General features: G+C 35.4%; 1 protein-coding gene across 4 annotated transcripts in view; it reads left to right on the top strand.

Moving 5' to 3' along the window:
• The window catches only part of PUS7L (pseudouridine synthase 7 like), a 31238-nt gene that overhangs the window by 1255 nt on the left and 13626 nt on the right, over positions 1-16357 (top strand). For 3 of the 4 annotated variants that reach the window (XR_014295293.1, XR_014295294.1, XM_082635723.1), the window contains exons 2-6: positions 240-367; positions 2037-2965; positions 7677-7836; positions 9584-9776; positions 12988-13086. Coding sequence is in view for 2 of the 4 variants with exons in the window: in XM_082635723.1 (XP_082491849.1) it covers positions 2053-2965; positions 7677-7836; positions 9584-9776; positions 12988-13086 (1365 nt within the window). In the remaining 2 variants the exon portion in view is untranslated. The remainder of the gene's footprint in view (positions 1-239; positions 368-2036; positions 2966-7676; positions 7837-9583; positions 9777-12987; positions 13087-16357) is intronic. The other variant, XM_082635724.1, reaches the window with a different exon arrangement.

Below are 16357 nucleotides of genomic sequence, written 5' to 3'. Positions count from 1 at the left end.
CTGTTCTAATTGTGAGATAATCAGTGAATAAGGCTGACAGGGTTCTTGTTCTCATGGAGCAAACATTCTAGTTGGGGGAGGTATACAATAAATAGTGAAGCAAATTATTAGACAGAAATGCTATGCAGAAAATTAAATAGGATTTTGTGAAAAATAGTGGCTTGCTGGTTCCTCTGGTTTATTGGTCAAGGAAGACCTCTTTGAGGATGTTATTGAGGAAGTACTGATTTAATCAACAGGAACAGTTGGCACAAAGGAACTGAAGAAGGCCAGTGAAGCTGGAGTATAGTGGATAATGGGAAAAAGGTACAAGATAAATTTGGAGAATAGACAGAGTCCAGGATCTTAGAAGTCTTCAGAAGCCAGGGTAAGTAATTTGGATTTTATTATAAATGTGATTAGAGGGTTTAAAAAGGGGTTGTGATATGATTTAATTTACCTTTTAAATCATCATTCTGGCTACTCTGTGGAGAATGGACTATAGTGAACTAGTAATAGAAGCAGAGATTAGAGACCTTCACAGTGTATAAGAATTTCTGGAATGGAAGTCCTAAAGTAGAGGTGACAAAAGGACAGCAGGAATAATCAGAGAGCGGTATGCTTAAAGGTGCTGCAACTTTTGGTGATGAGAAAGTCAAAGTTATGACCGAGATGAAGTGGAAATGGTGTGAGGTTGAGATTGAGGAACTGAGGGACAGTGATGTTAAATTGATGATCCATATGGATGGTCATGGAGGTCATGCTGGATAGTAGATTTTAAGCCTGGTATTAAAGTCATCAGTGAATGAAGAAGAATTGTCCTAGGACCAGAGAAAGTATGGCAGCAAATAGTATAGCCTGCTGTCATGAACTTCAAAGGAAATGGGATTTGGGGAGGTAGAGGAGGAAGAAATGGTTTGGAAGTAGCAGTGGCAAACATAGAAAATATTTACAACCTCCAGATCCCAAGGTGGGTATGAAAGGAAAAATAGCCTTCACATGAGAGGACTACAGAAGCAGCAGCTTGGGGAAAATAGCCAGGTTTCATTAGGGCAAGAAACTGGGGAGACTGTGCAGGAAATAAAGGAATGAGGGAAAATAAATATATCCTATATATTCCCTAGGAATTTAGGATATAGAGAATTTGCTGTGATTTCTACATGACATAATAGAAAAGATGGTGTGGAGGTGGTTTTTTACATTGGTTCAGATTAGTAGAATACACTGTAGAAATGGGGTGAAGGTCCAGATGATGATGAATTTCCTGGAGAGTGTGGTTAACACAAAGAACGGAGTAGTACTGGTCCCCTAAGCATTTTATTTTTCCTGAATCTCCATCTGGTAGCCATGGGTTGTGTGAAGAATGAGTGAAGTTGGCTTCAAGAAGGTTTGTAAAGGTTTTTTTTCTCTCTAATGCCAGAGAGAGATGGTTGGAATTTTCCTCTGGGTCAGTTGCAAAAGTTTGTATCTGTAAAAGTTTGTATCTGGCTTTTAAGAAGGTTTAAGGTCCGGGGTTAATTTAAGCCTACCTAGAAACCTAATCACATTGCAAGTTGGTTTTAGAACTTCATTTATCTATCAATTTGGACTATTTCTTCCTGTCTTCTCCTCATCCCTTCTTCCATCCCTATCTCTTCATATATAAATATCTAGCTACAGATTCTCTGGAATTAGCTGGAAATTTTAGTTTTCAGGGATGGAGTTCAGACAAATCATTGTAAAGAGGCGTATGTTCTAGTCTCTTCTTTGTAGGCCTACAGATGGTATTTTAAAAGTGAACTTGAAACTTAACCCATTTTAATCCTGGAATTTTAATAGATGGAAGCCTGGAGTGGGTGAAGAGTCAAGTTGCAAATCACCAGATATCTCGGTATAAGAGAGTCAAAATACACCTGATATATAGAAATAAATTAGATTAGTAATGTCTTTTAAGGGGACTCAGGATTGGAAGGGAGAGAGAGAAGGAGAAATTAAATAAATCTTTCAAACCTATTTCTTTTTTTGTTATCCAGAATTTTTCTTTCTGGTAATTGACCACCTCTTTGTTTCTTTTATAGGCATTGTTATTTGAGAATGGAAGAGGATACAGATTTTAGAATCAGGTTTAGTTCTTTGTGTTTCATTACGGATCACGTTGGATTTCATGGCACCATAAAAAGCTCACCAAGTGACTTTGTTGTTATTGAGATTGATGAACAGGGACAGTTAGTTAATAAAGCCAGTGATGAACCTATTTACAAGGTTAATAAAATACTACCTGGGCCAAATAATTTGGCTAAAAGAACAAACCTAGATCCTCAAAATTTATCCTTTGAAGAGAGAAGCAATCAAGAAGTCAATACTTTGGTTGGGTGCTCTGGTGATGACCAAAATTATGAGCCTGGTTCAGAAAAGGAAGATTCTATCGAAGATGGAACTTCCAAAGGTGAAGAAGAAAACATTGATGTATTAGGATCCTTGTTAGATGTAAAAACTAATGAATTACTGAATCAGTTTGCCTGTGATGTAAAAGAGAAGTGGAGTTCTAAAACTGAACTAATTGGACCATCTCCTGAATTCTCATTAGGCAGAATCCTTGACAAAAACCAGAGGGCTATTTTGCATAGTGCTATTAGGCAGAAATTTCCTTTTTTAATAACTGTAGGAAAAAACAGTGAAATTGTTGTAAAACCAAATCTTGAGTATAAAGAACTCTGTCACTTGGTATCTGAAGAAGAAGCATTTGACTTTTTTAAATATTTGGATGCAAAGAAAGAAAATTCCAAATTTACCTTTAAACCTGATATAAACAAAGATCACAGAAAGGCTGTCCACCATTTTATCAACAAAAAGTTTGGAAATCTTGTGGAAACCAAATCTTTTCCTGAACCGAATTATGGTGCTGATAATCCAAATGTAGTGATAACGGTAAGATTTCGGGAAAAAGCACACAAGCACAGGAAAAGATCTCTTCGTGAATGCCAGGAAAGAAAAGTTATATACACAGGTAATTTAATACATCATTATTATTTTCTTAGATAAACTTAGTTAAAGTTGCATGAAAGCTGAATAATTTCAAATGAATTAAATAGCCTTGTCCAGAGATATATTGGAAACAATATATGGGTCCTTTTTTTTAATGGAAGAGAAAGTCTTTCAAAATACACTGGTTGTAAAAATTAACCTTATTGGGGCTTCCCTGGTGGCGCAGTGGTTGAGAGTCCGCCTGCCGATGCAGGGGACACGGGTTCGTGCCCCGGTCTGGGAGGATCCCACATGCCGCGGAGCGGCTGGGCCCATGAGCCATGGCCGCTGAGCATGCGTGTCCGGAGCCTGTGCTCCGCAACGGGAGAGGCCACAACAGTGAGAGGCCTGCGTACCGAAAAAAAAAAAATTAAACATAGAATTATCTTATGATCCAGCAATTCCATTTTTGGGTATATACCCAAAAGAACTGAAAACAGTAACTTAAACCAATATAGCCATGTTCATAGCCGCATTATTCACAATAGCCAAAAGATGGAAGCAACTGTGTCCGCTGGCAGATGAATGGATAAACAAAATAACAAGATGTATATATACATACAACAGAATATTATACAGCCTTAGAAAGTAAAGAAATTCTAACACACACACACAACACAGGTAAACCTTATAAACCATAAGCTAAGTGAAATAAGCCAATCACAAAAGGATAAATGTTGTATGATTCCACTTATATGAGATACCTAGAGTAGTCAAATTCAGAAACAGAAAGCAGAATGATGGTGGTCAGTGGCTAGGGGAGAAGGGAATAGAGAGTTATTGTCTAACAGACATAGAGTTTCAGTCTGAGGAGATGAAGATTCTGGAGATGGATGGCAGTGATAGTTGTACAACAATGTGAACGTACTTAATGCCATTAAACTGTACACTTAAACATGGTTAAAATGGTAAAGTTTATGTTATGTATATTTTATAACAATTAAAAATAAAAGTTTTGGGCTTCCCTGGTGGCGCAGTGGTTGAGGGTCCGCCTGCCGATGCAGGGGACACGGGTTCGTGCCCCGGTCTGGGAGGATCCCACATGCCGCGGAGCGGCTGGGCCCGTGAGCCATGGCTGCTGAGCCTGTGCGTCCGGAGCCTGTGCTTTGCAACGGGAGAGGCCACAACAATGAGAGGCCCACATACCGCAAAAAATAAATAAATAAATAAATAAAGTAAAAATAAAAGTTTTTTTTTAAGTTTTCTATTTTTTAGGTAGGTCTACTTATTAAGGAATTTTTTTATATGACCTATTTTTGTTCTTACAAAAGGCTGGCCTAAGCAAAATCTGGGATAGGCAAAGTTTATCTTTGTCTTTTTCTTTATTCTTGTACTTATAGGTATCCCAGTATCTTCATACTATCCTCTGGTGAACCATCAATTCCTCCCTTGAACATGTCTCTCCAATTATTCATAGTTTTTGTAAAACAAATTTAAACTAATATATAAAACTTCCCACAATTTTTTGGTTCATTAATTTAAATACTGTTAGAATTACAAGTAGTACAAAATCTATACCTGCTTAAATCACTGATCGGCAATTCTCTCCCCACGTGTAAAACTAGTTTTGTTTTTCCTTCAAAACAGATTTATCTGTTAACATTTATTGCATGCCTCATGTGTCAACTCCTATACTAGCAGCTTTTTCATGGAAAAGGTAAGTCATACAACTGGACAAATTTCCAAGACAGAAGACACCAACATTTGAAAAACGATTACATAGTAAACATTTGCATTCATTATTTCATCTAATCCTTAGAGTATCATTGTGAATTAGGCCTTACTACTACCCCATTTTTAAAGTACAACCAAAAGTTATGAATTGTTAAGTAACTTGCCCATGGTATTATTCTTTCCAGTTTTACATTTATGGAAACTAAGTCCTAAAGATATTAAAAAGTTCATAAATCTTTTTATGAACTAAAGTCATAATGTAAAATAAAACCCACACAGCTCCAAGGTCCAAACTCTTTTCACTTACATCAATTAAATGTAACATTTAATTCTAGGCGTGCAGATTACTAATCAGCAAGGTACTCAAGGGGTCACCTATGCAGATTTCTGGAACACGTTCTCTTACTCTGCCCTATGAATTCCGGCCCACTGGGCCTTCTTGAACTCCAGCCTCAGCAAGACCACTGTGCTCTACTTGGATTCCTCCTCCCTGGCCCAGAAAGTACCTCTAGTTAGAAAACCATGGTATTTTAAGACTCACCTCGTTTGTTTTGCCTTTCCTTTTGGATCACAGTTCTGTGATGCCTTTAGTCCGGGGTCGAAAGACAGGTGTTTCATATGTTTTGTCTAGTTTTCTGTTTGTTACCAGTGGGAGTTCAAGGTTGGTACCAATTATTCCAACATGGTGCTAGAAGTGGAAGTCTCTAAAATTGAATTTTAAAATTTAGCATAGTTGATTTTCTTTTTCAATACTTCATTTATTCCAAGTAATTAAGAAAATGTTATAAATCTTATAAATTAAACATAAATTTGGTGTTTACATTTTCTTATATGCGCCAATATTATTTATTAACTTAATGAGATTTCAATGTAAAAAAGACAAGTTTAAATCAATTAGACATTTTTAATTGGAATTACTTGAGTTTCATTACCTTAAACATTCCAAGTGCATAAGACATTCCTTAACACAAATGCTAAAAACCATGAGTTTGATCATCTTAAATATTTCTATTCTAAATTCTCTATCTTCATGGATAAAATATACCTATGCACTAAGGCTAATCAGCAACAAACTGATATAATCTCAAACAATTTGGAGGCTCCTTCTTAGATGGCTGAGTTTGCCTAATGACCTATGAGTGACACACCTAGATTGTCAGGGACAGATTTGACACATTGAACTCTAGTTATCAAACACATGTACTTTAAAACTTTAAGTGTTGCTCTCCTAGCCTTCTTATTTTATATAATACACTTTCTTGGTCTGTTTTTCACAGTTTGTACCTCCTAGCCAGGCTGCTGCAACACTTTTAAGATATTTTAGTGGTGTCTGTCTAATTCCATTGATTTGGTATATTTGGAAGACTACAAAATTTTTTCACATTATTACTAATTGATTCTGAAATGTTTGGTTCCAGGACTAGTATAACTCTTATAAATTATTGTGAACCCCAAACAGCTTTTGTTTATGTGTTAATTATATTTAACCTGTTAGCAATTTAAAGTGAATTTTAAAAGATATGAATTTATTTAAAATAATCTATTTTACTTATCGATGAAGGTGGTCAAAAGGTACAAACTCCCAGTGATAAAATAAATAAGTCCTGGGATATAATGTACAGCATGGTGACTACAGTTAATAATACGGTGTTGTATATTTGAAAGTTGCTAAAGGAGTAGCTCTTAACAGTTCTCATCACAAGGAAAACATTTTTATAGTGATCATTTCACAATATGTACAAATATTGAAGCATTATTGCTGATTTTAAAAGCTTTTTCATAAATGCATGTTTTTCTTCATATTTTTGAGACTTGCTATTTTCATGTTTTTTGAGGTTATTTTTATAGAGATCTAAAGAACGTACAGATGTTTCCCTTTCTTTTAAACAGCATGATTTCTAAAGTGTAGATATTACAAGCTTTTGTTTAGCTATTTCATATGTTCAGAGATAGATAGATAGATAGGTAAATTTCACATCCTTCTACTTCCTGAGTCACATGTATGTTAAATGTTCATTTTTCTTAGAGCATTCCTCAGAGAGACCCATGTAGCTGCTGATGACAGTTACAAGAGGTGAACAAAATAGAAATTATTCTGCAGAAAACTTTGAATTTCCTTTTCATGATTTGAGAGAAAAGGGCAGTACTTTGAAGCATCTTATATGTATATGGTGAACTGAGGATTGAGGTATTTTGTTACTGTCAATGTTGGCAGGTTATATAGGCCAACAAGTTGGGGGGCTTTTTTGGTGGCTGTTACTGCGCTTGTTCCTCCTACCTCTTCTGCAACCTCACTCCTACCCTCTCATCTAGTAAACATTTGAAGCAGCTACCACGAAGCAAGTATGGTTTTATTTACTGGTTTGCTGACCTGGAACTCCTAGTCCGTGGGGTGCACAAACTTAAAGAGATAAATTATAACATGATGTTCAGTGTCACAATATAGATAATGACAGCTAGTGGAGACATGCAGATTTAAGTAATTAACTTCCTGTAAAGTTCATTTATTCATTCATTCAATAAATACTTGAATACTTACTATGTGTTAGGCTGAAGATATAATGGTCAATAAGACAAACATGATTGCTGCTGTGGCCATTGGGTCTTGAAGCATGAATAGAAGTATGGCAAATAGTAAATGGAGGGAGCACATGAAGGCTTTAGTCCATCCAAGGATTGTGAGGAGTTCTCTGTGTTAGGATTATAGGTTATATGAATGGGAGTGGCATATGCGGAGACTGGAAGGGTAGATTAGGGCCAATGTGACTGGGGCCAGTATGAACGTCAGATGAGGGAATTTGGATTTTTTTTTTTTTCTGTAAGCCTTTAATGAGCCCACTAGCATTTTAAAAATGAGTGCTGAAATCCATGAGGTTTTGTATTTTACTGGTTGTATTTTGATTAAAAAGTACTCATTGTTTAAATTAGGGATTTGATTCATTATAATGATCTGTCTGCTAAGAATGTAATTGATGTATGTTAGCTGCTTTTTTTGTAATCAGGGATTGTTTTTGTTTCAGCCTTTACCCTACGGAAAGAAAATCTGGAAATGCTTGAAGCAGTTGGTTTTTTAGCTATCAAGCTTGGAGTGATTCCTTCAGATTTTAGTTATGCAGGACTTAAAGACAAGAAAGCCATCACTTATCAAGCAATGGTTGTTAGGAAAGTGACACCAGAGAGGTAATAAGATGTTACTTTAAAGGACAGACTTTATTTTCTTATTGCATCAAAAACTCAGAATAATACTGGGAGCATATTAACCTCACTATTAATAGTAATTGATTACAGGCTTACTCAGCACATATTCTGCATTAATAGTATAATTATCTTCTAAATAGAGTTGTTTTGTTGTTGAACAAAACAAAACTCTATTTAGAACTCTAAACTCTATTTAGAAACAAAACTCTATTGAACAACAAAACAAAACTCTAGAAGATAATACATGTTTATTTAGAAGATAGTACATGTATTATTTAGAAGATAATACATGTATTTAGAAGAAATACATGTTTATTATAGAAGATTTAGAAAATAGAAAAAAGAATAAAAAAGAAATTAAATGTCACTAAAAGTTCTCTTACTCAGAAATAACCACAATAACATTTTGATCCATTTCCTTCCAGTCTTTTTTCAAATACTATGCTACATACAGATGCTACAAAGCCATTTTTTACATATGTGAAAATCGCACTGTATGTGTAATTTATATTTTACTTGTAAAAATAATTAGTATTAATGAAAATTTATGTCATGAAATATTTCAGAGTCATGTTCATTATACAGACTAATTTATTTGACATTCCTCTGTTTTGGGACATAGAAATTTGTTCCAGTTTTCCACTATAAATACTACTGTGATTAATATGATTGTACTTAAATCTGTGCCTTGTGGATACTCTCCTCAAGATAAAGTTTAGAAAGTTGAATCATTGAACCAAAATCCTGCCTAACTTGATGTAATATTGATATATTAATCTTTAGTCATCAGATGTTTAAGTACTCACTACTTGCAGGTAGATGTTTCTAAGTTGTTATATGTGGGACAAAAAAAATTGATTATGATTTTGTCTTTGTGGTCAAGAAGTGCAGTATAGTAAGAGAGAATGACTTTAGATGTTAAAAGGTATTTAGATGTTAAAAATTAGTTTTTAACCATCAAAGACAAAACAAGTTATTAGTTTCTAGAAGGAGCAGGTACTTTGATTTGGCTTATGGGTAGGGAATTTTAATTACCCATCAACTAACAGTAAGATTTTAGCAGTTGCAGAAAATCTGAAGATAGTTTAGAGGGGCAATAAGCTAAAAGGTCTGCCTAATAAAGCAGATATAGTTCCTGTAAGGACTACAGAAAATATGATGTAAAGAAGAATTTATATCAGTTCTTACAGGATCTTAAAAGTTAGGCTAAGATAATTGGAATCCATTATTTAGATGTTGGTGAAAAATTGAAAATTTGAATAAGGAAGTGTTCAGAGCAGAATTTTAGGAAAATCCTCTGGCACTAGTGGTTTTTTGGTAACATTGGAGAAAGAGAGACTGAGGAAGAAAGGAGCAAAGTCTAAAGACAGGAAGAGCAGAGAACAGTTAAGAGGTTCTATCCCTTGAACTAGGAAGTCAGAAGGCTACATAGATAGAGTAGTAGCATTAGTAATATGTGTTCCAGTTCTTAAAATAACTCTTAATATAATCCTATGATAAAGGGTTTTTAGTGTACATTTGTTGAAATAAATGAAAGATGTGTTTTTGAAATAGTTCCCCCAATTTTTGTTTTAGTATTCGGATATAAGTGGTTATCTGCCAACTGTCATTTAAACTTTATTTAAACTAATTTTTTGACATTTTTAACATAATTTTTTAATGTTTAAGCATTTAAACTAATTTTTTAAATGTAAGATTTAGCTGAGTCTATATGATTTATCATTTATAGGTTGAAAAATATTGAAAAAGAAATTGAAAAGAAAAGAATGAATGTGTTTAATATTCGATCTGTAGATGATTCCCTTAGACTCGGTCAGCTCAAAGGAAATCACTTTGATATTGTCATCAGAAATTTAAAAAATCAAATAAATGATTCTGCAAACCTGAGAGAGAGAATTTTGGAGGCAGTAGAAAATGTTAAGGTAAGAAAACTGCACTTTTAAAAAAAAATAATTTATTTATTTTTGGCTTAGTTGGGTCTTAGTTGCTGTATGCAAGATCTTTCATTCTGGCATGTGGGCTTCTCTCTAGTTGTGGCATGTGGGCTCTAGAGTGCACGGGCTCTCTAGTTGTGGTGAGCGGGCTGAGTTGCCCCACAGCAGGTGGGATCTTAGTTCCCTAACCAGGGATCAAACCCGTGTCGCCTGCATTGGAAGGCGGATTCTTAACCACTGGACTACCAAGGATGTCCCCAAACTGCACTTTAAAATAGAGTATTATAGGAAAATCTTTATAGTCCCTCCCTTTACATTGAGATAAGAAGGGAAATTTTTCTTTTTCTTTTGTACCTTTTTTATTGCATGTATAATTATTTTTTTAAATGGTAATTAGGGCCATTTGACTTATTTTTTAATTTTTCTTCTTAGTACACATTTTTGTATTGAAAAAACACAACTTTAGTGTAATAAAAAAAATTGTATAGTGTTCCTCAGTGTGGGGGTAAAAACTATCTATGAAAAGACAGTTTTTTTGTTTTTTGTTTTTTTTTTAGTATTTGCCATATAGAGTAGTATTTCAGGCAAAGAGATTAATTTTGGGGCAACTTTGTCTAGTAATTCTTTTCAGAAATCTTTGGCAAATAGTTTTTATATTACTTTTCAGAATCTTTTTTCAATCTAATTTTGAATTTTGTTTCAGTGTATACAAATAATAAATCATATACATTTTGTCTTACAGTAAAAAATTACTTACCATAAGTTTTTAAATGACATTTGCCAGGCATCTAAATATGCACATACAACCATCATTCTGATCATGTAGACTATGGGTTCAGCAAGCTTTTTTCTGTAAAGGGCCAGATAATAAATATTTGTGGTTTTGTAGGCATATGGTCTCTGTTGCAGGTACTCTACTGCTGTTGTGTGGAAGCATCCATGGACAATATGTAAATGAATGAGCATGGCCATGTTCTAATAAAACCTTGTTTACAAAAACAGGTGTTGGGCCAGATTTGACTTGTGAGCCAGTTAATAGCTTGCTAACTCCTCATCTAGACCCATAATTCTCAACCTGGGGTGCTTTTTTTTTTTTTTTTTTTTTTTTTTTTTTTTTTTTTTGCGGTATGCGGGCCTCTCACTGTTGTGGCCTCCCCCGTTGCGGAGCACAGGCTCCGGATGCGCAGGCCCAGCGGCCATGGCTCACGGGCCCAGCCGCTCCGCGGCATGTGGGATCCTCCCAGACCGGGGCACGAACCCGTATCCCCTGCATCGGCAGGCGGACTCTCAACCACTGCGCCACCAGGGAGGCCCAACCTGGGGTGCTTTTAAAAAATTTCAGCAGTCCGTCTCTTCTCCCAAACCAATTAAATAAGAACATTTGGGGATTCAGCTTAGGCATTAGCATTAAAAAAAAAACTCCCTAAGTGATTCTTCTCTACAGCTAACACTGAGAAACACAGATCTAAGTTTCTGACCACAAAGACCTTTTTACATAATTTTATGCCTCTCCAGCAGGAAAACAAACAAACAGAAATCAGGTTTTAATCAATGTCATGCCTAACAGGAAAATATCTTCCAACTAAAGATTTTAAAAATCTTTAAAATATATAAGCATTCCCTGATTATATACTCTGTATATGGTTGTTTTTTCCTTTTCTTCTAGACCTACCTAAGATTCTTTTTTTTTTTTTTCCCCTGATAAACTATTAAAAAGATATCCCTTAGAAAAGGGAGTGGGGTTTCCCGAACTCTGATAGCATTTATTGCCAGACTTTCGTTTGGTATTTATGCATATACATTTTAAAATCCCCACTAGGAATAATCTTAGATTTAGCCAACTTTCCTTTAGTTCTCATGATGAGGGGAAGGAAGTTGAGAAGTCCTGAAAATAAGAAGTTTTTGGAGTTTTGTTTTAAAGGGTTATAAGCCTTTTGTTATATAACCAACCCTAAGTAATTTGGAGGGGTACTTAAAACTCTTCTGGTGTTTGGAGGATATTGTGTAATGTTATTTTTCCAAATTTGAAATAATTAAAAGTATTTAACTGTGAGATTTAATACAGGGAGTACTTATTCTATCTGCAGTTGATCTTTGTGGCATGAGGTCAGGACACAGTTCCTGTGTACCATGCTGATTACAAATTATCTTAGCATCCTTTATTGAACAGTCCTGGAGTTGGTGCTTGATAATCATTGTTGAATGAATATATATTCCTGCATAAAGTGAGTGTAGAGAACTCTTTTGTCTTTCAAGAAACCATCTGGGCCTGGGGTTTGCTTTGTGAGAACATGTTTAACCACTAACCAATGTCTTTAATGGTTGCAGTGGTAAATTACAGTTTTCTATTCCTGCTGAAGTGACTCCATGCCATTGCCTTGGTCCAGGCTTTCAGAAACTGAGATAATCGAAAAACCAACCATTATATATAAAGAAGCCAAGACTTGCTGGGTTTGAAAATAAATCTGCTTTGTATTTCAAGCATCTCCATACAGCAGAAGTCTCAAATTCAGAAAGAGCTTGAGGGCAAAGTGCAGATCCAGTACTAGGTAACCAGTACATCCCAGTTTTCCCAGAACTTTCATGAGTTTAGCACCAAGAGTTCCCACATTCCAGAAAACTCCTCAGTAATGTGAATGAAAAGCTGACGTATTTTTAAAGATTTTTCACTTATTTTCTAACTTCTAATCATTTGTTCTTTTCCTTTCTATATTTTAACTGTATAGTGTTTCTCAGCCCATTTGGTATCCATGTGCGTATTGCCAATTACAAGATTCTTTTATTGAAATAAATACAACAAGAAAGACTTGATTACATATCCCGACACAATAATTGTATTTATTTATCTTAGTTTGGGGCTATAACAGAGAACCATAGACTGGGTGATTTTTAAACAAGAGAAAATTACTTCTCGTAGTTCTGGAGGCTGGAAGCCTAAGATCAGGGTTCCTGCCTGGTCTTCTTCTTGTATTCACACACTGCAGAAATAGAGTGGGCAAGTTCTACCACCATTTCTTATAAGGGCACTAATCCTATTCATGAGGGCTTTATCCTCATGACCTAATTACTTCCCCAAATCCCCACCTCCAAACACCATCAGATTGGAGGTTAGGATTTCAACATATGACTTTTGGTGGCTCACAGGCATGTGGTCCATAACAATATACTTTTAATTAATTGATTGTTTTTGTATTTATAGAATAAAGGGTTTGTGAATTACTATGGACCACAGAGATTTGGGATGGGAAGGAAAGTTCACACAGACCAAATTGGATTGGCTTTGCTGAAGAGTGAAATGGTATGGATTCTTTAAAAGTATGGACTTAGCTGTTTTGTCAGTTGTCCTTACTACATAAGCCCGCTCCTTGCTTTCTTAACCCAGCATATAAATGCAGCTTTACCGCCACATACATATACCATACATTACATCATGTTTATTGGGCAGCCACTATATTCTTGGTATCACATTATAACAAAGCAAACTGTATGTGATGCCCCTGTATTTAATACCTGCTTGAGACTAACAGGGGCTTGACCAGCACTCATCAAATTCTTAGTGAGCTGAATAGAGGATTTTGAGAAAGTTAAACCCTAATTCGAGAAATCTGGTATCAGATATTATGCAAGATAGGAATTCACCCAATGGCAGTGGAACAGCAAATTTGAAAAAGAAAATCTGGCTAGTTTCAAACGAAACTAAAAATGCATGTCACAAATAAGCCACATTTGCCCAATTATTATATTATATATTTTTAAAATGTATATTACATATATATAATTACATATTATATATACACACATATATTTTCACACTGGTTGCAGTACACATAATAGAGAAAACCCACAAAACTATGAAAATTATATATTTGAGCAAATGCAGTATTATTCATATTACAGTGTCATGCTTATTCATTTGTGTTCTGATATGCTTTCTTGAGTAGAAGAGAAAGGAACAGTAAAAGCACTTGTGAGAAGCGTTGTGCATGTGAACACCATCTTACACATGGAAATAAGGTTGACAGCTGGTGCTGTAGACCACATCTGCAAAACTGCAGTCAGTCTGGGCTTAACATTTCAGAGGGAGTTTAGCAAGTGGGATATAACTGATATGATAAAGGGTCTAGAAACTGTATTGATGAGAAATGATTAACTGAACAGTGTTTTTTCAGTCTAGAAAACTCTGAAGAGGAAATTAACTTATAAAGTATTGGAAATTTTGTCATATGGAAGAATAATTTAATAGGGGTCTGAAGAATGCATCATGTGTTCTGTTTGAGTTCTGCCAGTTGTCAAATATGTCACTATAGGCAGGTTAATTAATTTTCACAGCCTCGGTTTTCTTATCTGTAAAATGGACATAATACGTATTTTACAAGATGTTCGTGAGAAGTAAATGAGATAACTTTTGTGAAAGCACCTAGCGTAGTGTCAGGCTCATAGTAAGATGAATGTTCAAAAATATGATTAGACTGTTAATTGTCTGGTTTTAACAGTGGTAGAATTTCAGGGGGCCAAGTTTTAGCCTAGTGTAAGAAAGACTTTTCTAACAGTTGTCCAAAGAAATGGGCTTTCTCCTCTGCCACCCCCCACCCCAAGAACTGGAAATTCCTCTTGCTATCATTACATTTAAACAAAAGCTGGCTGGCTACCCCTTCAATGGCTTCTTCTTTCAAACTTCATATTCCATGCTCCTAATTATTTGTTAACTTGCTAGACTATTGGTTATCAACTATTGCTGTGGAACAAATTACCCCCAAACTTAGTGGATTAAAACCACAAGCATTTATTATCTCACTATTTCTGAGGGTCAGGAATCTGGGAGCAGCTTAGCTGGGCATTTTTGCATCAGAGTCTCTCATGCATTTAAAGTTATCTGTCAGCCTGGGTGGTCTCTGAAAACTTGAGTGGGTACCGAGGATATACATTCAAGCTCACTCTCATGGTTGTTGGCAGGAACCTTGAGTTTCTTCACATAGTGGTACTCGTGGCATGGCTTCCCCCGGAGAGAGGAGTCCAAGAGCACAAAAGAGAGAGAGAGAGACCACAACAGAAACCTCATGGATAACCAACAAGGACCTACTATATAGTACAGAGAACTCTGCTCAATATTATGGAACAACCTAAATGGGAAAAGAATTTGGAAAAGAATAGATACATGTGTAGGTATAGCTGTATCACTTTGCTGTATACCTGAAACTATCACAACATTGTTAGTCAACTGTATTCTGACATAAAATAAAAAGTTAAAAAAAAATAGGGTCATATATCTCTTGACATACTCTCTTTGCTAAAGGAAATAGAATATTCCTTCAGAGAAATGAAATGAGAAAAAAGTTGCAGTTTGGTAAAATGGAGGGGAGTAATTCCTTTTCAGAGGATACAGTTTTTAGCCTCATAAAAGTTCTTTAGAAATAGAGCATTTATTCCTTTCTTCATTCATTCATATCAATAAATATTCATTGAATAAAAAAAGAAAAAAGAAACTTCAGTGTCTTTCATAGCCTAATCTTGGGAGGGACAGACCTTCACTACTTCCATATTCCACGGTCACGCAGACCAACCCTGATGACTGTGGGAGAGGACTGCCCAGGCGTGAGCACCAGGTGCTTGAGACCATTGGGGCCTGTCTTAGAGGCTGGCTCCCACAGCTGGAAAGGCAGATTTTTTTTTTTCCTTTTGCTTGAAGCACGCCCTCCCCAACCTTTACATTCCTTATGTCTCAATTTAAATTCTCATCCTACTACCCAAGAATTAGTGAATTCCCCTTATCTTGTGACTGCACAGCCTCCTAGACTTCCCATCTCAGGTTTGATTACATTTTATAATTATTGCTTATTTAATATTTTCCAGTAAACAGAGACCACAAGTCTCTTGCTCAACACTCTATTCCTGGTATCTCCACAGTGCCTAGCACATGGTAGATGCTTAATAGTATTTGTTTTAATGAATGAATAATGTTAACAGAAGAATGAGTGGGAGATTAGGTTGCTTGACCTATTTTAAGATCCTTTCCTACTCTAACTCTAAGGCACATACTTAGAAATAAGTTGTGCTGGAGACAGTGATAAAATATAGGAACTAGTAGATAACTTTTTTTTAAAGGAGGATCTTTTAACCTATTTAGGTTTTAAAAGAAAATATTAAAGTTGGCAATTTTTAAAAATGACTTTGCCGCGTACCGCAAAAAAAAAAAAAAAAAAAGATTGGCAATTATTTTTAAGACCACAGAATTCTGAGACTTGAGAACACAAATGAAATTAGTGGCTTGCCATTCCCCTATGCTTGTTCCTTCCCTTATTTTTCTTGTGTATTTTTGTTGACTAAGTCTGAGTTTTATGTCATCACTTAATACTTGCATTCATAGTTCGATGATAGAGGCAAAGAATGACAGAAGAAGAACTGTGGAAGTAGTGAGGGAGCACTTTTCCAGTCCATAATATTTTAAACCTATGTATCAGGTTGCTTTGTACAGGAAGTTAATTCTAAATTTAACATTGTTTAACTTTTGAACACTTAAAGACAAAATTGCCATGTAAAATATCATGTTAAATGCTTATTCTTGTTCCTTT

Source organism: Mesoplodon mirus (genome assembly GCF_964341445.2).
Source record: "Mesoplodon mirus genome assembly, chromosome: 11".
NCBI classification, from domain to species: Eukaryota; Metazoa; Chordata; class Mammalia; order Artiodactyla; family Ziphiidae; genus Mesoplodon; species Mesoplodon mirus.
This window is presented reverse-complemented; position numbering and strand designations above follow the sequence as displayed.